At 33.9% G+C, this 25,575-nt stretch overlaps 3 protein-coding genes and 1 pseudogene across 3 annotated transcripts; 2 read left to right on the top strand and 2 right to left on the bottom strand.

The window, feature by feature from the left end:
- Window positions 1–6,429: 6,429 nt before the first annotated feature.
- LOC125219628 (uncharacterized) lies at window positions 6,430–7,754 on the top strand. Its single transcript, XM_048121653.2, has one exon. It carries the CDS (start codon window positions 6,697–6,699, stop codon window positions 7,597–7,599), a length of 903 nt encoding a protein of 300 aa, XP_047977610.1. The 5' UTR covers window positions 6,430–6,696; the 3' UTR covers window positions 7,600–7,754.
- Window positions 7,755–15,676: 7,922 nt separating this feature from the next.
- On the bottom strand, window positions 15,677–18,477 carry LOC125218788 (ras-related protein RABH1b). Its single transcript, XM_048120555.2, has 6 exons — window positions 18,174–18,477; window positions 17,830–17,900; window positions 17,154–17,242; window positions 16,920–17,031; window positions 16,174–16,264; window positions 15,677–15,935 (listed from the first exon to the last, which is right to left on the bottom strand). The coding sequence occupies exons 1-6, from the start codon at window positions 18,288–18,290 to the stop codon at window positions 15,789–15,791; spliced, it is 627 nt and encodes a 208-aa protein (XP_047976512.1). The 5' UTR covers window positions 18,291–18,477; the 3' UTR covers window positions 15,677–15,788.
- A 699-nt stretch (window positions 18,478–19,176) lies between these two features.
- On the top strand, window positions 19,177–21,192 carry LOC125217852 (acyl carrier protein 1, mitochondrial-like). Its single transcript, XM_048119412.2, has 2 exons — window positions 19,177–19,511; window positions 20,712–21,192. Exons 1-2 carry the CDS (start codon window positions 19,359–19,361, stop codon window positions 20,886–20,888), a joined length of 330 nt encoding a protein of 109 aa, XP_047975369.1. The 5' UTR covers window positions 19,177–19,358; the 3' UTR covers window positions 20,889–21,192.
- Window positions 21,193–21,230: 38 nt separating this feature from the next.
- On the bottom strand, window positions 21,231–21,975 carry LOC125217851 (putative invertase inhibitor; annotated as a pseudogene).
- Window positions 21,976–25,575: the final 3,600 nt, after the last annotated feature.

Raw genomic sequence — 25,575 nt, 5'->3', positions numbered from 1 at the left:
TTGGTATAAAAAAAATAAAATCTCAATAAATATTTTTCACAAATAAATTTTGTAAATGAAAGTTCCAAAATTATTTGACGACAAGGGAATTTTAAAAAAGTTCACAAAAATATCATTTTAGAACATCAAATGAATAATCAACTTATCTCTAATAATTAGAAGAAGAAAAAAACTTTTCTCTAATAATTAGAAAAGCTGTAACGTTTTTCTCCATCAATGAATTGGAGGCAATATAATTATCATTGGAATTAAATCTAATTAAATCGAATAATAATTGAAATGTAATCCAAATGGATCCAAACTCTAACAGTTTTTCGTGACATAAATTTGTGAGACAATTTAATGTTGATTTAATTAATTATAAATTAAATTGTGCTCACTAATACTCAATAGAGAAGGAGTGTGAAAGGAGAAAAATACCAAAAGCTACCAAATCTTCTATAAATACCAATTCTATTAATCAATAGTATCATGACCCTGGTGGAAAAAAGAGTGTTGCCCGCGATGATTCTCATGTGTCAAACGTGTAGCATTCCATACAACATGGCTATCGACAACCGAGTATACTACACATCGTCCTAAACTTCTAGCATCTGTTGATGATACTCATGATAGTGCTACTGAAGTGGTAAAGGGAGATGGAGGAAATAGTCTGAGATGGTGAAAGTCGAAGAGCAGAGCGGATGTGATGGTAAATAAAGGAGGCAGAGCAAAAAATCAACGAAAAAGCTTCAAGGGAGGAGTGTGAAACAAAATAGTGAGAGGTGCTCAAGTCTCAACTCTTCAAAAGATTAGGTTTACAGATATAATAGAAATAGGAGATATATAAATTACACCTTTGTATATTGTAAAAATATCCTGTAATTGTATAATAAATACTAATTTTAGGGCTTTTCATTGCATCCATATTATGCGTATGGTATAGATTTTCTAGGACTTTTCCTATTATCCGCTCTGATTTTCTCATCTCAACTAATTTTATTTAGGCCCAATAATAATAATTCATCATATTCACAGTAATTTTGTAATATTTTAGAAGCCTTTGCTAATTACATACATTTTGTTTATAGTTATTATTTTTAGTTCGTTCCTTTGTAGTAGTAAGACAGATTTATTGATGCGCCAAAAGCAAGTAAATTATTACTAATAAAAATAAAAAATACTTTGAACTTAGTAATAATATTAATAACATCAAATTATGATTAATACACATTTAACTCATACCGAGACAAGATTATCAATACCAAAGGATAAGCCTCTATACACATGTGCTCACCAATCTCCGTTCAATATGCGTTACTGCCTGACCATGGTGATTTTATTATAATAATAAAATTTTCTCAAAAATGTAAATTTTTTTTAATTAGTAACGATGAAGTTTTTTAGTTTCACAAAATTTTCCGTATAATTTTAAAATAGCTAATAAATCTATTCAAATGCTTAACAGGTTTTGGCCAAATTCAATTGAATGGTCTTAGATTTCATATTTTAGAAACTAAGATAGTAATGGAACGATTAGATTTAAATTAGGATAATTAAGTACTATTAATGCATTTATTACTCGAAATTTGTGCAAAGTAGATCATGAGATTGATACGTTACTTGTAGAACAATGAGCGAAATTGTTGTCATTTCAATTGTTTCATTAAAATGTAAAACTGCTGATTTGACCAGTTACAATTTTGTAATTAATCTATTCCATTGAAATCAATGGCTAAATATTTAAACCGGCTAATTTCACTAAATAATGACTTAATTCGTTTTAATTGTTATTATTAGTTGGATAGGTGTGTGATCAAATACTAACTAATTTATAATAATAATTAAACTAATATCAATTTTGTATATTAAAAATATCAACACAAATGTATAAATTTATCAATGTTCTTGTGTTGATAAACTTATGTCCTTGTGTTGATATTTAAATTTACATGTTGTATTGATATAATTATGTCTTTGTGTTGAAAATTTTAATACACAGAATTGAGAGTTATTAGTTATTACTTAAATTAGTTAGCACTCTAACGCAACTCGGAATGCATTTTCATTTCTATGATGTACGGTAAAATTTGAGAGGTTTTAAAAATTTTCATTATATTTTTATGACAATATCATTGTCATCCTAAAATTTTCGATTGTATATTAAATATTTTATATCAATTTCATATTGATAGGGTTTTAGCGTTAAATAGTATATGTTGTCAAGAACGACATTTTTCTTTTTTATAGTGATCTATACATGTTGTAATTAAAAGTTATTTTCATATTGATTTAATTTCAAGCTTATTTAATTTTATACTATAATTATTCAACATATATTTAAACCTACGTGATATTGTTGTTATTTATTTTATTAAATTTATTCACAATGTCAAATTAACAAATGAATTTATTTTAAGTCGCGCATGGTGCGGGGGTAAATACTAAGTATGATATAAACTTAATGAATACATTAATTATAACGTACTACTATCATTTTTAATAGTATCATAATTAAAAATATAAAAATGGTTGGAGACTTGGGGGGGTTTCTGGAAATATATACTCCGCCTCATAATTTAATGCAATTAAACAACGCCATCATGCATATAAAAAAAAAATTGGTCTTTTTTATTCATCACAATAACGTATAAAAATAGAAAATTTGAACTTTACCAAATGAAAAAACTTAGAGGAAGAATAGAATTTAGACAACATCAATTTTCTGGATCATGGTAAGCACAAAGTTTAACGGTAATAATTAAATGGCAAAATACATTATTAGGTCCTTGTACTTTAATCAAAATATTCATTAGGTCCTCATACAATTTTTTCATTTTAGTAGGTCCTTATACTTTGATTATAACTATTATTAGGTCCTTATATAATTTTTTATTTTAAGATATTCTTTTACTTTTATCTTAAATAATAATTTATATTTAATTAAATTTAATGAACCTTTTAATTTTATTATTTAACTTATCTTATGATTATAAATATTCAGGGAAACGTATCTTTCAATATAAATATAAATAATCAATTGAAAATTCAGATAGTTATTCTAAAAAAATAGTTCGATTTTAATCTTCAATCATCACGGTTAATCTTTTTATTATTCTCTACAACTTATTGAGATTATTGGATAACAAGATGATATTATCTTTATAGACTATGCTAAGTTAAATAATGAAATATTAAAAAGTTCATTAAGTTTAATTAAATTTATATTATTATCCAAAATAAATGTAAAAAAGTCCCTAAAATAAAAGATTGTACAAGGGCCTAATGAAAGTTATGATAAAAGTATAAGGACCTACTAAAACGAAAAATTTTACGATGACCTGATAAAAATATTATGAAAAGTATAAGGACCTTTTAAAATGAAAAAATTGTATAAAGACCTAATGAACATTTTGACTAAAATATAATGACCTAAAAATGTATTTTGCCTAATTAAATTTAAACCAACTTGAAAGATTGCTAATTGGAACTAAGGCACCTTTAAAATGGGTGCTCCTATCATGTGTTATCTTCTTTCTCTTTCCTACCAAACTTCATTGAATATTATATGAATGATTTTATATATGTGAAGAAAATTAATACTTTTATTGTACTCATTCGGTAAAATAGCATAACCGTACATGTTATGCGATGTATCTAGGGATATTCATCGGGTCAGTATTAATGGTCTTGTGTCAATTCTCTTTGGGTTGGGGGTTAATTGGGTTACGGTCTGCGGGTAATCGAGTTGCGATTTTATCCGGTTATAAATATTCAACTATGTCCTAAATATTCGGGTTTTCGGCTATTATTATATTAATTAATAAAAACCAAACATATATATGTCATATATAAAATTGAAGGGATTTTTTTTGCACAGTTATTTATATTATAAAAATAATTAATGAAATGTTGAATTATGTATCGGACATGAAGATATAATAGACAATAGTTGTACCTATGTCCAATCCACCAAGCTAGTCCATTAGGTTTCAGGTCTGGCCCACTCAAATTGCAAGCTAATCGAGTTATAATTTTTTAAGTCTCTAAATTTAACAGGCTATTTAGACCAGCATATATGTCGCAAGTTAGCACTGACACCCCTAGATGTATCTTAATCCCCGTTCACTTCATAATTGTAACATTATGATTTATGCATATTTAGCCTTACAAATGGCTATATATGTATCTATATAATAGTACTAGTAAATATACTAGCATTATGGTTTCTTATGCTGACATTGCGATTTTGATAATTCATATTCAACAGAGACAAAGATAAATTTATATAGCATGTACAATATGCTACTTTATTGAAAAAGATAAAATTATATAGTATGTACATAATGCTACTTTATTTTGAATCGCTTTGAAGTATTATTTTAATCACTTTTAATTTTAGTGATGTAATATCATGACTAATTTATTCTTACTGCATAATTTGCAATTACTTTCACACTAGTAGGAGTACTATTCTAGGGAGAAAAATATTATTCGGATTGTGAATTAATTGTTATATAGTATATATCAATTAACAAACTATGGAATAAAATAACTAAATTTAATTACAAATAATTATTATAACATAGCATACTGTATGCTTTTTTAATTAATTTACATTTATTCATCTTATTAACTTAATTTCTAACTTTTTCTTTATCTTTTATGTTATTTTTCTTTATCTTGTTTTCATTAAAGTTTTTAAAACAAATCATATAAATATAAATCACCAATGATGTAATAATGGAATAATTTATTCTAATAGAATTAAAGAAATAGTACAAGAATATATAGATTAAGCATTTTTCTTTTAGAAACTAGAATTACATAATGACATGATATAGTAATAGATAATTAATCTATGAGAATAAGTATTTTTAAATTAGAGAAATTAATCATTGCCTCTTCTTTCCACAGACAAGACAGTGAATATAAAAATTTTTGTTTATAGCAATGTGCAATTTTTATATTAAGGAATAAGTAATTGGTATGTCACCATGTCTTCCTTAACTAACGTTGAAGGAGATTGAGTAAAATGAAATTCATTTAGTATGATTATATCTCGTATGAACATTTTCTTTTTGTGTCTTAAATTTCGATTATTTTTTTAAAAATATAATGTAAGTTATTGCATTTCTATTTTTACGTTAATAAAAGATAATCTATCCATCCTAAGTGACCCAAGTCATATTCCATTTTAAAGTGTCCCATATTACTTTATCATTATTTTTATGGCTAAAAATAAAGTATATAATCTCACTTATTTTATGTTCTTTGCTACTATATTTCTTCTTCTATCTCATATTTTATTTTATCACCCCCTTTATTTTATTAATATTTAACTCATTAAACATAATTGTCTTAAATTTTGTGCCGAAAAGAAATGTCCAAAGTAACATCTGTGCAATGGAGTAAGTTTTTTTCAGTGCTCGGTTTGGTTGGACACAATATTGGGCACGGTAGTGTTCAGGTTGGGCGCGATGTACATATTAATCCAGTATATGTACATATATGAAGTTATATTAATGGTTATGTATTGTGGCAACTAAAAGGAAAGAAAACAATTAAAAGCATTGTTCACTTAATTTAAAAGTCAAGGATTCAATATAGTGTTTGAATCTATAAAATGAATAGAACACACTTTGATGAAGGTAAGTAGGTAACCAACAAATTAAACTAGTATTATTCGGGCGTTCCGCTAATTCTAACTCCAAATGTACGAATTAGTTACGGAGTACTATTAATTTCTTAAAATTAATTATAAGATCTTCTATTTTTGTGATAGCTAGCATGACTAATTAATTACTTACTATTAATTTCTTAAATTAATTATAAGATATTCTATTTTTGTGATAGCGTGAATAATTAATTACTTACTACTATTAATTTCTTAAATTAATTATAAGATCTTCTATTTTTGTGATAGCATGAATAATTAATTACTTATTAATTCCTAACAAGATCTTACATTGCACGTTATTATTGACCCATGCAGTTTATGGTCATAATAAACTAAATAATACAGTCTTCAAATGGCTCCAAGTAATTATACTTCCAGATAGTGAACCTACTATTTCATAATGAATTAATTTTTGTCAATCATACTCTTCACTAATAGATGATCTCCTATCAAGTTCAAATCATAATCACCAATTGATCGGCCTAATTGATATCCTAAAATAAACTGAATCTGGTTAGAACCTCCAAGTCAACTTGTTGAAGATGAATTTGTTCATGTACTACAACAAAAGCAATTGGTTAGTTTTGTTTGCCACCTAAAAACTACTCCACTTTTCATAATTACATTTCACCAATAATCACAAATTCATAATACCAAATTACCACATCATTCATCCCAAATCGAATTATTATTATTATTACCAAATTTATAGGAAAAAAAGAGAAATAAAATGTTGATACTGTTTCGCCACTTACCTACAAACCCCGCAGCCACAATTATACTCTTTTTTCTCTCTCTCTCTCTGGCTCTTTAAATCTACATACACCTATTTGCTTCCAAACTGTCCCTCTCTCTCTTCGTTCTCTCTCTAAAATCGGATGCAAAACAGAAAGGAAGAGAACAGAGGACTTCGTAATCTTCACCAAATCCTTGAATTCTCTTTCGCCAATGCCACAATCTGGCTGCCGAATCGTTCTCATCAAAGTTTTCCAATAAACACACACGATTTACATACATATACGCATTTCGATACATAAATGAGGTGCAAGAAACATCCGGCGGACCAAAGCTGCAGCGTCGGCGTCTGCGCCTCCTGCCTCCGCGAACGCCTCCTCGCCGTCATCGCCGCGCAAACGCAGGCTCACGCGCTTAAACATGCGCTACAAGATTGCCGCAAATCTGACTCACAGTTGCCGCAGCCTCCGTTGTTTCCCCGCTCTGTTTCCCCCTACATTTCGCGCCGGAAATCAGAAAACGCCGCGACGTTTCGGACTCACGGAGAGCACCACCTCTTCTACAGCACTCCCCAATTAGGGCCTCACCGCTCAATTACAGTCGAGATTAAGAAAAAATCGAGGAATCGGTTTTCCTCTCTGTTTTGGGGGTTTTTCAGATCGAAGCCGGAGAGGAAACCGGATTTCGGTCTCGATCCGGTCGCCGATCCTACGGTTTCGGTCAATTCAATCTCGGCTTCGCCGGCGTGGTTCCCTAACATCATCCGCGGCCGCCGGAAAAAGAAAGTCTCGACGTTCTCAATCGACGAATCCGCGTTCCGAACCGGCAATAATCGCGGGAGGGGGATGTCTCCGGCGAGAAACGCCGATCAATTAGACGAACATTGCGACGGAGCAACGAGCGGCTACTCATCCGACTCGCAAGGCTGGAGGCAGACGCCGCGGAGGACGCCGACGTCGGCGCGGCGGGGCGGAGGCAGAGCGGCGTCGCACGGCAGAAGCCTATCGAGTCTGACGTTCTGCCTGAGCCCGCTGGTGCGGCCCAGCCCGAACCGCCACTGGAATCAGAAGGCAGCTCCGCCAGAGACGGCGGCGGCGGCCGGAGACCCTAGGACGACGCCGAAGGCGCACCTCTCCACAGCGGCGTCGTTTTGCAAAAACCGCTCCCGAAAACTCGCGGATTTCGGGAGATACCCAAATGGTTGACTTTTGACCGAGCCGGGTGAAATTACGGTTTACCCTCGCTGTTATTTCTTTTCCTATTTTAGATATGGTCGTTGTAATTTTTATGTACATGGTTTATCCCAATTATAGTTGAAAAGGAAAGAAATTAAGGAAAATAGAAATGATTTCTTATCTCATATACTAGCATCATGGCCACTAGCTTTTGATGTGCACTTGATAAACTTTTTGAATACTAACATGTTAGTGTGTTTATTAGGATTTGAAGAAGTGGGGTGGGTTTAGGTATAGTGCATTTGCTCCCCATTAGGATTACATTTTAAGCTATGGAGTTAGGAATTTGGTGATTGATGTGTGAATATGGTTGTAGTGAAAGTGGGTAATCATGCCTTAGGGTTGACTCTCTATTTCATGATTCTCATCTCATGTGATTATATTGACAAAAACAATCGTGCATCCACATGTAAATATAGTTGCATTTTGTATGCAGTGTAGCCCTATTTCATTAGTGGAGTATTGTTTATTGTACTTCTCTGTATAACTTGAGGTACGAACTGGACTGGAAAAAAAGATAAAAAGAAAAAAACATAAAGGAAAAAAGTTAGCATTCCCAAATCTCCAATACTAAATCACACTGTCATCATAATTTTCATGTCTAGATTTTAGTGGGGACACAGAAACTTCTAAATTGCCAGTCTCTCAGTATTTTGCTATTTTTAGACTTTAATTTATAATGCGATGTATCTTTCTTTTTCTGAGTCATATCTAATTCTCATTTTTTATGAATAGTATACAAAATTTGCAGTAATTCATCAAGAATTTTGATTTTATCGTATTTGATATATAAAAAGTGAGGTGAAATTTCATACTAGATAATTGGAGAGAAAGTTGCCTCGACTAGTCATGGCAGAGTGAAGAGATGTAATGAATAAAAAACTCAAACGTATTTGTCATGTTGGAGTATTGTATAATCAATCAACATCATAGTTCATGGATCGTTGGTTCTCCACCTTTTCCTCTTAATTTTTCTTGAATATTATAGTATGACCTTATACTTTTGTGGCTCGAGCTCTTCTCGAAGGTTTTCCTAAGTCAAAAGGTAGGAAAGTGATGGAGATTTTACTTTTCGATTTTCATTTTACATATAGATTGTAGATTGTATACATGCATGAACTATTATCATGATTAATATTGCTATAAGTAAATTTCACATAATTTATGTATCCAAATCATTATATACATTATTTTGCAGTTTATAGTATTGATGGTAAGATGGTGACATTCATCAGTAGTCAGTAGTCACCGATCCTCATCATACATTACTCCATTTAATCAAGTTTATATATCAATATAGTACTATTGAGTGTGGAGTAGTGATTCAATTCTGTAACGACCTTAAAGCTTAACTCATCAATGCACAAAAAATATTGATCATTTGTAAATGATATATATAATATCATAAATGGTGGGTATATAAATATAAAACGGATAGAAGATAGGGTCTTGATTTCGATAAAAATATTAAATTAGAGATGACGTTGCGTTTATATTATTATTTTTATAGTAAATACTATAAGTTTATAAGACTAAGTTTGTCCCATTTAATTTAATTTTTTTTTTCTTTCTGATAGATCCTGAGTAGAAGAAGATAGAAGAAATATTTATTGATAGTAATTAGGAAGAGAAGAGTTATTAGTAAGGTGGAGATGGTTATGAATTTGGTGGGACATAGAGAGAGAGGGAGGGAGGGTGATGGACTGATGGTAATGTTTGATCGTTGGGCATTAAAAGGGGGATGGTGGGCTGGTTAGTAATGTTTCCCGCAATAAAAAGCGAGTAATAAATCGGGTGTGGGGCCCATGCATTGATTTCCATTACTATAAACAACGGTGGGACCCTTGCCCATGGAAGGAAAGTGGACACCCTCTTAACGGTCAACAAATAAGGCTGCTCACCAAATCTACCACATAGCTTCTCCCCTTGTATATTCCTCCCTCCATCTAATTTAGATTCGGTACAATATAAAATTAATAACGTAAGAGTAAGATAGAAAAGAAAAAAAATAATTAAAAGATTGTAAATGAAAATTATATTTTAAAAGTTTAAAAATATATATTTTTATAGGACAAACTAAAAAAAAAAAAATTGCATATTCTTATAAGACGGAGGAAGTACTAAGAATATTTTAAAATCTTAAATTTATTCTAGATTAAGGCCAATATAGTTTATCTCCGTAGTTTTCGGTGTTTGAAAATATACATTCAAACATTTTAATTTTATTATTCCAACATTCATATTCTTCTTTATAATTTTCTCTTATGTTTACATTTTCTTCCATCACACTACATTCCAAAATTCCGTTACGTTTATTATTGAACACTAACAATCAATCTTATCATTCCATCCGTTCACCATTTATAGTTCCATTTTGAATTGACGCAAATTTTAAAAATTTGTTTGACTTTGTATAGAAATATGGATGGAAGTATAAGAGCATCCGCAATGGTCGGTAGGCCAGCCATAGGCCAGCCATTCTCTCCTCTGCCACGTCAGCAACACTAAAAAAACCACCTGCCACGTCAGATTTAGGCCAGCCATAGGCCAGCCGCAATAAAAACAATTCAAAATATACTACATTTATGGAATTAAAATTACGATTAAAATACGGAATTAAATTTAGACACGTGTACGGGAAAATTCATTAATTGCATTTTAAAAAGTTACATAGATAAAAAAAAAGTACATGCATAATAAAGAAAAAAAACTATCGTCGTGCAGTCCTCCGTGCCCACAACTCTTCAATTATATCCTTTTGGAGTTGAATATGAGCATCCACTTGGCGCATGCTGGCAAATTCCTTGAGTCGGCCGGCTTCATCGAGGGGTACCCCCTGTCGCACACTAGGGGTGGCCGTTCCGTGGCTTGGACCGGCTTCATCGTTACTGACCCAACTAGTCAGTTGTACGCCTTCGTCTTCGACGATCATGTTGTGCAGGATAATGCAGGCGTACATTATCTCGGAAACGCATCCGACATCCCACAAACGCGTTGGGCCCTTGATTGCCGCCCATCGAGACTGGAGCACACCAAATGCGCGCTCCACGTCCTTGCGCGCCGACTCCTGTCGTTGCGCAAAGTAGGCCTTCTTTTCATCACTTGTTTGTCGGATCGTCTTCACAAAGACCGGCCACCGAGGGTATATCCCATCCGCCAAGTAGTAGCCCATATCATGCCGGTTGCCGTTGGCCACGAATGAGACGGTTGGACCGACGCCCTGGCACTTCTCGTTGAAGAGGGGAGACGAGTTCAGGACGTTGAGGTCGTTGTTCGACCCGGCTACCCCAAAATACGCATGCCAGATCCACAGCCGGTAATCAGCTACGGCCTCGAGGATTATCGTGGGGTTCTTTGACTTGTAGCCGGTCGTGTAGGCCCCCTTCCAGGCAGTCGGACAGTTCTTCCACTCCCAATGCATACAGTCTATGCTGCCTAACATCCCGGGGAACCCATGCTTCTCCCCGTGCATCTGCATCAAATTCTGACAATCTTCGGGAGTAGGGCTTCGAAGGTACTGCTCACCGAAAATGCTGATCACGCCCCCACAGAACTCCTTCAGACATTTCAGGGCTGACGACTCACCGATGTGGAGGTACTCATCCCACATGTCTGCCGCGCCTCCGTAGGCCAACTGCCTGATTGCCGCCGTGCACTTTTGGATAGGGGTGTGGCCAGGTCTGCCAGCCGCATCGTGCCTGAAGCGGAAACACATATATTGACGCTCCAATGCCCTAACGATGCGCATAAACAACTCCCTGCGCATTCTGAAACGCCGCCGGAATATGTTGGCGGGAAACCGCGGGTACTCTGCAAAGTAGTCCTCGTACAGCCGCTGATGTGCAGCTACGTGATCCCGATCAATCACTACTCGGTGGTGGACAACTGGTGGAGGAGGGCGAGGTATCGCCTGCTGTTCCACCATACGCATGTACCGCTCCATCCCGCGGTTCATGTAGGCCTCCATAGCCTCGTTCATCCTCCGTTCGTACTCCTCAGGATCCCCACCACTACCGCTACCGCTACCACCCGCGTGATCCATCGCTCGATGATGCTCTTGAACAGAAAGTTAGAGAGAGAGAAAACTCGTTAAAACAAGTGGTGCAAATGAAAATGAAACGAAAATCGCGTTTATATAGGTTTTAAAAAAAAAAAAAAAATCGGAAAACACCGCTGGCCGATCGCTAGCCGATCGGGCCCCTGCAATGGCGGCTAGCCGATCGGCCAGCGGATCGGCTAGCGACGAGCGATCGGCCAGCCCACGCCGATGCGCTCGCCGATTTCGCGCTGGCCGGTCGCAATGGTTCGGCTAGCCGATCGGCTAGCGCGACGAATCGGCTAGCCGGTCGCTAGCCGACCATTGCGGATGCTCTAAGAGCATCTCCAATTCAAATAGGCCAGCCATAGGCTAGCCACTCTCTCTCCCTGCCACGTCAGCAGCACTAAAAATCCACCTGCCACATCAGATTTAGGCCAGCCATAGGCCAGCCGCAATAAAAATAATTCAAAATATACTACATTTACGGAATTAAAATTACGATTAAATTATCGAATTAAATTTACGAGACATATACGGGAAAATTCATTAATTTTATTTAAATAAAAAAAAGTACATTAATTAAAAATAAAAAAAATTCGGGTTTCCACACACGAGCCACCGCCCCACTCTACTCCTCACTAATTTATTAAAAAAATACATTAAAAAATGTTAGTATGCCTTGAATCTGTTATAGTTTTGCCGCTAGCCGAACGGGGGTCCCGACGGTATGACATGTTTCTGTTTTAGGTCTTAATTTTGTATTGGGCTAGTTGTTGTTGTCCATCGCTAGATGTTGCTCTTGTACAGAAATTTAGAGATAGAGAAAATCGCGTTTATATAGTTTTTCAAAAATTTTAAAAAAGAATTAAAAAATAGCGCTGGCCGATCGGCACGCCACAATGGCGGCCAGCGCATCGGCCAGCGCCACACCATCGGCTAGCCCACGCCGAAATTTTGGCCGATTTCCCGCTGGCCTACTCCAATGGTTCGGCTAGCCGACCGGCTAGCGACACGAATCAGCTAGCCGGTTGGCTAGCCGACATTGGAGATGCTCTAAGTTATTGAATGTATGTCACATTTTTATATTATATTGATTTTACAATGAAATAGAAGTGTAATTATTTAGTGGAACGTGAGGTCCACTTACTGAAAATAGAAAAAGTAGATGCGACTTTAAATTGCGAATTGACCGAACTAGTAAATTGAGACATTATTTCTTGGGTGGATGGTATAGGTTCATTTGTGAAGACTACAATCCTACAAAAATCTCAATTAGTTTCTCAACTTCTATAACAACAAGTCTTTCCAGTGTGTCGAGACTTGAAGTTCAATAGGACAATTTCGACGGCTAGGTCAGGTTAAAGTGAAAGGGAGGGCGTGAACCACTTCGAGCCGAATAGGCACCATACAAAAAAGGCGACGAAGCGCCAAGGCAATGGGCTCGAGCTGTGTGCATATAGGGGAAAAATGACAGATGTATAATGGTTACCCTGTGTGGTCAATTTGGGCAACACTAACACGCCCCCTTACAATTTGGGCAAATCCAACACAAGCTCAGAAAATTTTTTCTTTCCCCAAGGTAATGTCATGGTGAAATTATCTGCTTAACTGATGACATGAAGCCACCTATAAATTGAAGTTACATATCATTGGTTATTTCTCTAGCTCTCATAAAATAATAGCATGACAGTGTATGCCAATATATATTCTGTACTCCCATGTTACACACTATTTGGTGCAATATTTAATGCATCTTGATTGTTACATGACAACATTGTGGGAGTTGTTTCAAATAAATGACATACTCCTATACAACAATATTGCTGCCTGTAACCAGCATGTGAAAGTCATACACTAATAGGCACAATACACAGTCTCTACATATAATTTGGAATCAACACTTCAAAAGTGTGGATCTAATTGGACTTAAAATTGAAACTATTGCTGTCTTGTATATCTATATTAGGAGTAATTACTATACTTTGTAACTATAGTGAAACCTATGAATAGTGCAAGTGATGAGAATTGAGATGAGACAGTAATCAGGTTGTATATGCGCTTAATGCACACATTTAAAAGAACTGTTCTGAGTGTTTCGTGTCCCTCGCCAATATTAAAGAAAAAGAAAGGATATGGAAAACATAATCAATTATAGTTTCAGTTTGAAGTCTAAAGAAATTGAATCAAAATAATCAAATGGAAGCAAACGCATATAACCAAATTTAGAAGATATTGTGCTTGTACATGAGAGACACCACTTAATCTCCCACTAGAAACCTCCATTTGCTATGTTTCAATGATATTTTTCCAAATTAAGTGTATCTATACATATATGTCAATAAACAAATTACCATTTCTTGCAAAATCATAATCATTAATGATATGTTCTGTATCACACATCGCATGGCTTTATACTGTATGTAAAATGATTGATAGTTACATGGCATTATACTTTTGCTCACAAGTCCAAATAGGGTTAGCAACATTTTGGGGTATTCTAATTGTTTTTTATCATCAGTAGCAAAAAGATTTACATACAAATTATCTGATCATCGTCCAAGTCCAAAATAAAACTTCAGAAACAGATTGGTAGATAATCAATGCCCAACTTAGACTGTTAGTCATCAAATCCGACAAATTTTGTGTTTTGTTTAGTCTTTTCCTTTGAAAACACAACACAGGACACTGGTTTAGTCTTTTCCCCTTGATTCAGAATATTTAAATTTCAGATAATTGTAAGACTATTTATTTATGATCAGGTCTCTCTACGCCTAATTCATAATTTAAAAAAGTATATTATTCTCAGGGAATTATAAGATGCCTTATTCATAATTACAAAAAAAGAAAAAATATTATTCCAAGGGAATAGATCATGGTCTCCCTCTCTCCCATATTTATTGTGGAATGAGATGGTGTCTCGTTGGTTCATAAATCATTTATAGACTATTAAGATAAAATCAATATATTATTAATATATTACTATATAATAAATATACACCAAAATTCATAATTTTTCATCCTTTATAATATAATTTGTTATAGTTTTACTCACAAAAAAATCTCCTCTTTTCTCCATATTTGTAATACTCCATTTCACATTTGTTGTAACCCCGTTCTAAGTATCTACACTATTTTCATTTAGTATGGATGATTAGAATAATTTATTCTCCAATTCCCGAAATTTCAATTCATCCCAAAATTTTCATTATACGCCGTAAGTTTAAAGAACCAATTCAATGCTCGGAAAACTATTCAAATCTTAAGCACTTAGTTGCCCGAGTACTTATCTACTTATTCTACATCAATGTACACTCCAAAGCACTTATCTTCATTGAAGCCCTTAAACACCATCCACATTAATTATTAAATTATATATTAAAAATAAAAATAAATAATTTCATTAAATGACTAAAAAGTGTCATAACTAAAAAAAATTAATTTAAATTTGAAAACTATTAAAAATACATAAATGAAAACAATGAAAATTACATAATAGGAGTATAAATGAAAAAATATGATTAAAAAACACATAATTTAAAAAAATTTAAATAAACTCATATACATAAATGATTTTATAAGTAAAAAAAGCCATGGGGCACACTTTCGCTGGCTACCCCAAATGTGTGCTTTTGCATAAATGAAGGACAAAGCGCGCAAGGTCAGGGCAGCTGCAGCGCCATGCTTAGGCGTTGTGCATGCGAATGTGCATTATGGACAAAAAAAGCAGAATTGTCGTTCCATTTAATGAGGAACTCTCGAAGTCTCAATACCTTAAAATCCACGGATAAACAGAGTTGTTTGGAGCAAAGTATCACCTCTGAAGCAGAAGTTACTTCCTTACTCACTTCCAAAAGCATATCAACAAAAACATACTACTGTACTTACTAAAAACAACACCTTTTTTCCTGAGTTTTAGTGAAAGTAACCTCTGTTAAGACCATGCTGTTGATAACATGAAGAAAATAGGATATAGAGAATAAATGCAAAAATTAACAAATACAGGAGGGGGACGACTGAGAGAGTTCTCACTATTAATCACGACCAAAATTCAATACTATCAAAGCCAACCAACAACTTTACAATCAAAATATGTTTGCACGAAATTAGGAATGTTCGGCTATCAGCAAGCACACCCTCCTGATTGCTCTTGTGATTGAGATCCATTATTGTTGCCAGACCTGAGGTTCACATCAACCATATCCTCTTGTTTAGCTGATGATAGAGTTTCCATACCAGGCAATGCTGCAGCAATCTTCCTGAATAATGGCTGAAAATGCACCAGCAACAGGTGTGTATCAAGACTGTTAACTCTTCACATATTTAATTAAATTGATGGTATATTTATCTAGTGGATTGGTTAGGCATTTAAAAAAAAATGAAGAAGAGACCAAAAATGCAAGGTAATAATATAAAGACTAGATTCTTCCATCCAAATGGCCCATCAATTGTTGGGACAAGGAAGATTCTAAAAATTGAATACACTGAACTTTGTCGATATTTGTTACCTTAATATTGAAGCCAGCCTTAGCACTAGTTTCAATAAACATCACATTAAGGTCACGAGATTTGGACTCAGCTTCTTCTATCGAAACTTGCCTGGACAAAAGCATGAACTCCTAAGTAAAAGCCTAGTGGCTCAAAATTAATTTGCTTATCTCAAAATTATTACAGCAGTAAAGCCACAGACTCGTGTTGCAAAAAGGACAAGCCAAGTATATATGATATACTCGAAGCTCGGTATAAACCTGTTACATGGATAACCAACTTAAATATTCATGCATCAATAGGATATTTTGTATATTCACTGAAATTTCTCATCACTGCAATAATAACTATTTACACTATATTCATGTAGGGTAGCGTCATCTAGTCATCTAATTTACACTTCTCCAGAGGAAAATCATTTGCACAATGACATTGTTGGGATGATAGAAACATAGTATAGAAAAAGGATTCACTTATTCCCTCTAGTTTTCCCATCCTTCTGATATGACATTAAAGCTTAGCACTTAAAAAGGCTATGTCTATAAGTGAAGAAACAATTTCCACAACATTTTGATTAATAAAGTGTACTACTTCACTATGGTCCTCTCATTTTTTTGCCTCCTCCACTACACAACAGTAAGGTTGAATTGTAACCATGATGAAAATAATAATAGCATAGGTATGATATTGAGTTAGATCACACATCAATTTCTGGTCTTTTATTCAGGAGGAGTTCTGAAGCATAAGAAAGTGAAAAATAAGTCACCTCTTCTCCACCAGATCAGTTTTGTTCCCAACTAGCACAATAATAACATCACTTCCTCTCTCAGTTCGAACCTCATCAATCCATTTTGCTGTATTCAGAAAGGACTGTCTGCCTAGCAGTCAGTAGTTATTATCAATGCCCAAACATCAAGCTATATTATTCAAGTCAAGTGAAAGGATCTGCCACTACTAAAAAAACATGGAAAAGCATTTGTTAAGATGGTAAAATTCATACTCGCAACATCATAAACTATGACAGCAACAGAGGAGTCTCTTATATAGCTTGGGATGAGACTCCTAAATCTCTCTTGCCCTGCAGTATCCCTGAAAATGTTAGAAAATAATGATTATTAATTCAGAAAATAAAACAACAAAGTTGTACTAGCGATGTATGGCAATCAGCCTAAAATAACAACACTGAACAAGGAAATAAATGCAAGGCTCGCAATAATGTGAAGGAGCAATTTCATGCTTTTAGTAATGTCATCGGACCAGAAGACAAACTTACTAGTAGTTGAAAAGAAACTTGGAAGTGAATGAACCAAACATGAAAATTAAACACCTTAAGTTTGAAAAACATACAAAACCTGTTCTATCAGTAGTCAGCACTCACAAGTCTCATCTTAGTAAATAAATAGAGATAACAAACAGTCGAACCCAAACAATATGATAAAGCATTTTTTGCAGTAAATAGCAATCATGGATCCATGGTCAGCACTCTATTCCCGTATATGATAAACAATAGACAAAACAATTAGATCCAAGAAAATACTGCTACTCTAAAATCATTGTTTGAAATAAGTTGCAATTACTACGTGCTATGGATCTAAACTGGTAAATAACTTGTATTCAGTGCAATATAGTAAAAACTAAAGTTCGTAGAGAATAATTTGTTAAGAAACACATCTTACCATAACTGCAATCGTACAGTCCGATCTTCAAGATACATAGTCTTGGAAAGGAAATCAATTCCAATAGTAGCCTAGAAAGAAAAATTTGCAGAAAATGTGGAGTGAGTTTTGCAGTAATTCGTAATCATCAGTTACGTGGAACTAATAACCATCTTCAACATTTTACTATTAAAAGTAGCAAGAAATTGGACGAATCAATGATAAACAATAACTAAAACTAAGTAACAAACGAAAAATCAAGTGTTATACTACTCCGGATCAGATCCGCCACAGCTATAAAACCTTTGCATCGGATATTAAAAAAACTGGTACTATGTAAACTCCGCAGCCAGCTGATTGCTCACCTGATAAGTGTTGTCAAATTTATCGTACATGAATCGAGTAATGATGCTCGTTTTGCCGACTGATTGATCTCCCAAAAACACCAATTTGTACTTGGCGAGAGCCGAAACCGGAGCCATCAATCAAGTTCGGATAGATTTAATGCAAAAAGGATCGGATCTTCGAGTATTTTTCCGACGGATGGTTGAGATCTCGCCGGAAAATTGACGAAGATTTAACCGGAGGGATCGATTAGGAGAAACTTGTTGGATAACTAATTGGGTTTGTTCATCCGAGTCAAGTAAATGGTGATTATGAGTGCGCAATCGCATTCAATTTTTTTTAAGTAAATCATTAATATACAAATATTTTTTTAAATGGAGATTTTGAGTACTCATTAAATTATTTCTAGGTAAAAGGGAAATATTTCATAATCATTTATAATTAAAGTATTTCCAGCTCTAAAAATATTCACGTGGTCGATTGTATGTAAATTCACCATATGCCTAAAGCATATGTTTAGGTTGAGTTTTATCCATTTTATCCTATCAAGTTTATTTGAAACCATGTGGTTTTTAATTCACCATATGCCTAAAGCAAAAAATATTAGTAGTAGAGTATTTCATAAACAGTGCTAAAATTATGTAGTACTACTGTGAAAAACGTAATACTAAGTATTTAGGTATAATATTTATACGAATGTATTTATGCAATGCAACTTTAAATTTCTTATGAGATGTAAGCAAATATGCATTTGTTTGTTCTTGTTAGATCTTTTCTTTGCTTATGATTTGGGAATTCAAATGAAGCAATTCTGACCTTCAGCCTCTATGTCCTACAATGAGCACATACAAAATTAAATGATTGGGTTTTGGGGTTTCACTGTTTGTTGATTATTGATTTGAAGTAGAGACTATGCATATTGCCATATTGGCTGGCAATTTTAATTTTTTTGTTTTATAAAGTGTTATTATTGGAGTATAAGTTTATAGGATAAAAAAAAAATGTTCAAGTTGGCGGTATTTGAATTGGGTTTATGCCCTAAAACTCCCACCCTTAAATTTCCAACTCTAACTAAACCCACGATCCAATTCCGTAGCTCCCAAGTCCCCTTCTCCCCCGCCTCGATCCAACCCTCTTCTCCCAAATCCCCTTACAACCTCGATCCTGCTCTAGCAACTGTAATCACCAGAAATTCCTAAGAGAAAATGGCGTCGGCGTTGAGATCCGCCATTCTCCCTCACATTCGAGTTCCCGTAACCAATTCCTTATCCCTCAGCGGATCAATGTCGTCTCACCTCGACAAGCAGGCAGTTATCGACCGAGTTCTTGACCTCGTCAAGAGCGTCGATCCATCCAAGGTCTACCCCCCTCAGGCCTCAACTCATTTTCTTCAATTATTTTTTTTATTAATTTTCTGTTTCTCGATTTGTATGACCGGAAGTTTGGATTGGGAATATCTTTCTGTATGATTTGTTTCACAAGGTTGGGTCTATGCACCTTCGTTTCTCTTGATTTATTGTTAAATGGAGGGATCGTAATTGCAGATTGACCGACTTATTTTGAAGTAGCTGAAGAAGTGCAATGTGTGATATCATTTTCACTTTATTTTTTAATCCATACATCTTTTAGGTATTGGCTGCAATAGTGAATCCTGTTTATCTTGGAGCAGTGATGTTAAAACTAGAAAGGGAATGTGAAAATAGTATTTTTGACTCTTTGGCTTGTAGTTCGCTCACATTGAGCGTGCATAAATCCTTTGGTTCCTTTGATGGTAATGCGGTTAGTTAGCTGCATTTGTGGACTCTAATTGACGGATGGGATTCATGTTGGTGACTAAAACTGTAGCTTTTAGTACAATCTCTTTGAAAGTGACTAAATTGATTGTTCAGTCATCACCAATCATGATATTTGATTAGCATGCCTGGAGGAAGAATTGAGCAAATGTAGTTTTGCCATTTGAATAATGCTTATTAATCCTAAATGTCGTTTCACATATTATTTGGTTGCCGAAATGATGTAAAACCCTATAGGCATATAAAAGATGCTTTCATCCTTAATCCTAGAGTTCACTTGAAGTATGATATGGTAAAAATGTTCAAACATATATACACTATTTGAGTGTCTTTGAATTGAACATTAGATTTTGATATCTGGTTACACTATGTTGTACTGTCGGAGTGACAAAGGGTACTGTTTTACTCTGGGATCTGAATATAGCTATATGTTTTAACACATTGGTTCAAAGTTCAAAGTTCAAACACAATGAATTGACCTTACGACTATAAATTCTGTCATACCACATCAAGGTCATTTTTATAAAGTAGCAACATTAGTAAAAACCTTGGTAATTTACAGCTCCAAACTCTTAGTTGAATAATCTTTGATCATAAAGTTGGGTTTCTTTGGAGCTTCTCGTTCCTATTTGTGTCCAAACTGCACCTTCACATTCTCTATCAAGTAATAGCATTCTTCTTTTCAAAGCCATTGGTCTTGACCTGAGATACCATGCTGGAAATTAATAGCTGAAATCTGACTAGTTTCTTTTCTATTAACTTCAGGTCACTCCTGATGTTCATTTTCAAAAGGATTTGGGACTGGATAGCTTAGACACTGTGGAGATTGTGATGGCTCTCGAGGAAGAGTTTAAGTTGGAAATTCCAGATAAGGAAGTTGATAAAATTGACTCATGCCATCTAGCAATCGAATATATTCACAACCATCCTATGGCAAGCTAAGATATGCGACTTTCCACGGTTTGGTGTTTTGTTAACTAAAAGCATGTATCCTTCCATCTTTGGGCGGGAAATAATTTAGTCGTGCTTGAGATGAGATATCCCTGAGCTGGGGTTGAATGTTGGCGCCTAGTCTCTTCTTGTGTTGTTTTTATTAAGCTCACGTTCCTCTGTATTTCAATGTACTATATCTAGTAAATAACCAAGGAAACATTGTCAACAATTTTTTTAAGGTCCGCACACTTGAAGTGATGCTGCCTCAATGTGGGAATTAACAGATCTTGAAATATTGTCGATTGTTGCCTCATTTTGCGTGCATTTGGAGATAGTTAGATTGTACTGATATATTGAAATCCCATCATATATGTTTTATATTTGTACAATGAGCATGAAAATTCTATGATATATGCATCAACCTGATCTAGTTTGTATAACATGCATAAGAGACAAGGTGATGGCAGAGAGCTCGAAAACATGGTGGTTTCTGTTGGTGAGAGGAGAAACCAGACCTTTCCTCTCCTTAAAGCCATCCTCACAGGTGGTAGCACCTTCCATGATGGAACTTATCTTCATGTTGGCATCGTCATACCTCTTCATCGTGAAGTGTCTCATGGCCTCTTTTGCGGAAGGGATGGCGTCGGAGAAAATCTCCAAGCAGTCGCTCAGGCACTCCCTCAGGTATGGCTCCTCCGGTGTTACTGATGAGGTGTTTGATGAAACAGTGCGTGTCGGTTATGTTGTTTTGAAGGAGGGTGATGGAGATGATGTTGAGCCCCTGCAGGGTGGCGCAGTGGCTGCCGGGGGCTGCCTGCAGGGAGCTTGTGCAGAAGGCATAGTCGATGTTTGGATCGTCCCTTGCTGAGTCTAGGCAGGTAGAGTTGATCAAGCTCTGACCTGATGTTATCTGGATCATCACCACCAGGGGTAGAACTAAGGCTAGTGAAATCAAACTCTGGCTTGCCCTCATTCTCTCTCTCTCTCATGTGATATTTCTGTGGCAGATAGTTTTATTTTATAGCTGGCTTGGTGATGGGCTGGAACCTGATATTCGGATTATGCATATAGGTGTTTTTTAAAAAAATAATCAGACATGTGGGATGATCATAAATATTAAATAAAAGTTACTGATTGCTCTGCATAAGTTTGGCAGACAAACTATCTTGTGAAGATTTATTAGGATGTTATGAATTGACAGGCAGAAAGAAGAAAGTTAATCATTGGTTAAAATCATAGGATGCTGCTAAGTGACAACGATTAACTGGTTCTAACAACACTTTTAAAATTTCTGCTTATTTGTAGTATACAATAAAAATAAAAATAAAATGGGAAGGCTTAATAATAACGAACAATATACAGTACTACATATTAATAAAATTTAAAAATGTAAAAATAATAGCATAATACTATATAATTTTTGAAAGATATGGATGCATAATAAAATCTTGATATTGGCTGATTCGATAACTTCTAGCCCGAGTGCCCAACACTTGTAAAGCTAGCCTAATAATTACTCCCTCCGTCCCGGTTAAGAAGACACGTTGTTTAGCCGGCACGAGATTTTAAGAGTTATTGGTTAAAGTGTTTAATTGGAGAGAGAGAAGGTGGACGTAAGTATTAAAGTAGAGAGATAAAGAAAGATGAATATTTTAATAGGAGTGAGAAAAAGTGGTTGGGTGTATTAATTGGATAGAGAAAGTTACAAAAAAGGAAATGTGTCATCTTAGTTGGGACAAACTAAAAAGAAAAACGTGTCATCTTAGGCGGGACAAAGGGAGTACTATTTCAAGGGTAGACAAATATACAACGAAGTCCAAAAAGTAAAAGACATTGAGAACCAATTTTGTGAAAGATATCATTAATTTTTGCGAAGTGATTGCTCTTGAAGAAGATGAAAGTTGAAAAGGAAAGAAAGGAACTTTCACATGCCTACTCTTTGAAAAGAGAGAAATAAATTAATGAACATGGACTTGGGTTTATCAGTAAGAATCGAATATTTAGTTATTATTAATTTAATTAATTTATCAGTGCATCAGCTCATGTAACATGAAATTTGATGACCATGTGCACCTGTAAATTAAATAAAAGCATATATCTTCTCTTCATTCATTAGTTTCTTTGTAAATTATATTCGCTTCAAGATAAGACAAGTATCTTATATCTTACTAGAGGTAATGTTTATCTAGACTTGTTATTTAGCATGAAAAAAATTAGGAATAGTTAATTAGAAATATCATTTTTTAGATACAACCCATATTTAAATATATACCAGTTATTGTTTTTAATTTGAATTTATACGACATTTTCAGTTGATTTTCACGAAACCGTGCTAAGTGCAGAACACTCATGAGTTATGAATGTATTATACTTGCATGATAGATTATTAAAGCAGATTTCAAAGTATCAGTCTTGAAGTCTTGAACCACTAGCTCATTGTTTAAACTAGTGTTAAGACCCATGCTATGCATGGGTTATATGATTTTCATTATTAAAGAATAATAATTTTAGAAAGTGCAACATAAATAAGAATAATATCATATGTAATTTTAGAGAAAAAAAATATAATTCTCAAGTTTCATTCTAAATAAAACATTTTGTATTCCGCATTAGATTTTATATTTTATGAGTTGAGAGGGGAAGGATAATGTATGAGATATGATATAGTGGAGATAATGATATTTATATTATAAAAAAATGATAATTAGGGTAAGAAATCCAACCCCTGAATCCCCCACCCTAAAAAAAGAAATAAAAAAAAATGTGTTGCCTGCAGAGGGGGAGTAAATACTACTACTAATTCTTTACTCTCTTTGTCTCATTAAACGTTTTTTTCTTTTTTAGTTGTTTCATTAAAAAAGAAACGTTTTCTAAAATAGGCGTCTCTTATTGAGTGTTTTCTTATACACTTAAATTATTAATTAAATTACACTAATTACTCAATTCTTAATTTACAGTTCAAAAAGAAAAATGTGCGAGTAGCATGGGATGGAAGGAGTACAATAATTGTGTTATCAATATAGTAATAATTATATTACAAAACAAAGAAGATTAAGTAATACAATTACTTAATTACGTGAAGTAGCGGAAAAGAATTCTAAGTTTTAACAAAATAAAATTTGGAACTGAGCATTGTTGAATTTTTGGCCTGATTAGCCCCAAACCCGAAGGGTTAGGGACGAAAATTGCAATATGTCAAAATAACCCAACAATCCGAGAGGGTTGGCCTGATTGACATTCCTATTTTCGATATTAGACTGAGATAAAAATACTAAAGTAGATCTTTGAAAAACAATATTTAGGGGTGAGCATTCGGGTTTCGGTTTGATTTTTTGCCAAACCGAACCAAAACCTGAATAAAACCGAAAAAACATATATATAATATAAAATTAATAATATATATAATATATATTAGGGGAGTGATCAATTGCTAACTCATAATTTAATTGCTAACTACATTTAATTTTAAAACCATAGGATTTTAGAAAACTTGTGGTCTACAATTTGCCTCGTGTAATTTTCATTTTTATTAATTAAATCGAAAAAGATTAAAAAACTAACAAATTAGGGTTTTGGATAAAAATATCAATATAATGCTTCGAAAATATCAACACAATGCTTTGAGAATGTCAACACAATGCTTTGAGAATATTAACACATTGTTTATATTGACATTCTTCATGTATTATATTGATATATTTTATATATCATGTTGACATTTGTTGTTGTACGAAAAAATTGAAAATTTTCAATTTTTTTTTCAAATTTTGGCATCGGAACATATGCAAGTGAGATCTCGTTAGAATCATTATGAAATTATCTTTAATTTGATATATGTTGTGCGAAAAAATAATTTTAATCGAGAAAGTTATATGCGTTTAAAATTTATTAGATATTTTTCAAAAGTTAGTTACAACTCATTTGTTGTTAATTAACCTTAATATCCTTATTGACATTTTTTTGATCTTATTGACATTCCGGGACTAATGATCTAATCTCTTAATTTGAATATGTAATAGCTATTATTTAGTTATAGTTAGCAATATAACACTCTCCGATAGTAATATATAATAAAAGAATATATATTATATGCAATATAATTTATTAAATTAATAAATATAATAGAGGATTAAAACATTGATCTCTACGACAATATCGAAGAGAGGTGATATATTCTAAGAACATATAGGATTGGATAGTAAATTGCCATCACATCGAATAATTAATCTACACTTGATAATATTCAATTTTTAAAAACTTCTTTTATCTTATTTAAATTAATACTACTAATTATTAGTTAATGTTTTCATAAAAAATATTTATATATTATGTAATGTTAAAGCACTAATACGTTTTAACAAAGAAATTACATAATTTGTGCATGATAAAGTAATTATGTACTCCCTCCGTCCCAAGGAAGATGACCCCTTCCTTGGACGGCACGGGATTTTGTGCAACTTTATTTTGTGTGTTGAGAGGAGAGAGTAAAGTAAGAGAGAGAGAATAAAGTAGAGATAAAAGTGTTTCCATTTTAAGTAATGGGTCATCTTGGTTGAAACAAACTAAAAAGGAAAGTGGATCATCTTCAATGGGACGGAGGGAGTATATTATCCCAAGCCTAATGAATTAAAGCCCATATAAGAATGATTACTTAAGTGTATTATGTTACAGCCCAACTCACTCTAAGCCCATCAAC

This window comes from Salvia hispanica, chromosome 1 (genome assembly GCF_029641045.1).
Source record: "Salvia hispanica isolate PSC_SH4W2 chromosome 1, Shi_PSC_v1, whole genome shotgun sequence".
Taxonomy (NCBI): Eukaryota; Viridiplantae; Streptophyta; class Magnoliopsida; order Lamiales; family Lamiaceae; genus Salvia; species Salvia hispanica.
The sequence above is the reverse complement of the archived record's forward strand: the minus strand, read 5'-3'. Positions and strand labels throughout refer to the sequence as shown.

Coding starts and splice junctions, on each gene's coding strand:
- LOC125219628 (XM_048121653.2), top strand. CDS start 6,697: ATGAGGTGCAAGAAACATCCGGCGGACCAAAGCTGCAGCGTCGGCGTC.
- LOC125218788 (XM_048120555.2), bottom strand. CDS start 18,290: ATGGCTCCGGTTTCGGCTCTCGCCAAGTACAAATTGGTGTTTTTGGGA. Junction 16,265..16,919: donor ACTGATCTGGTGGAGAAGAG/GTGACTTATTTT, acceptor GCTTTTGTCCAG/GCAAGTTTCGATAGAAGAAG. Junction 15,936..16,173: donor AGGCTGGCTTCAATATTAAG/GTAACAAATATC, acceptor GTGCATTTTCAG/CCATTATTCAGGAAGATTGC.
- LOC125217852 (XM_048119412.2), top strand. CDS start 19,359: ATGGCGTCGGCGTTGAGATCCGCCATTCTCCCTCACATTCGAGTTCCC. Junction 19,512..20,711: donor AGAGCGTCGATCCATCCAAG/GTCTACCCCCCT, acceptor TATTAACTTCAG/GTCACTCCTGATGTTCATTT.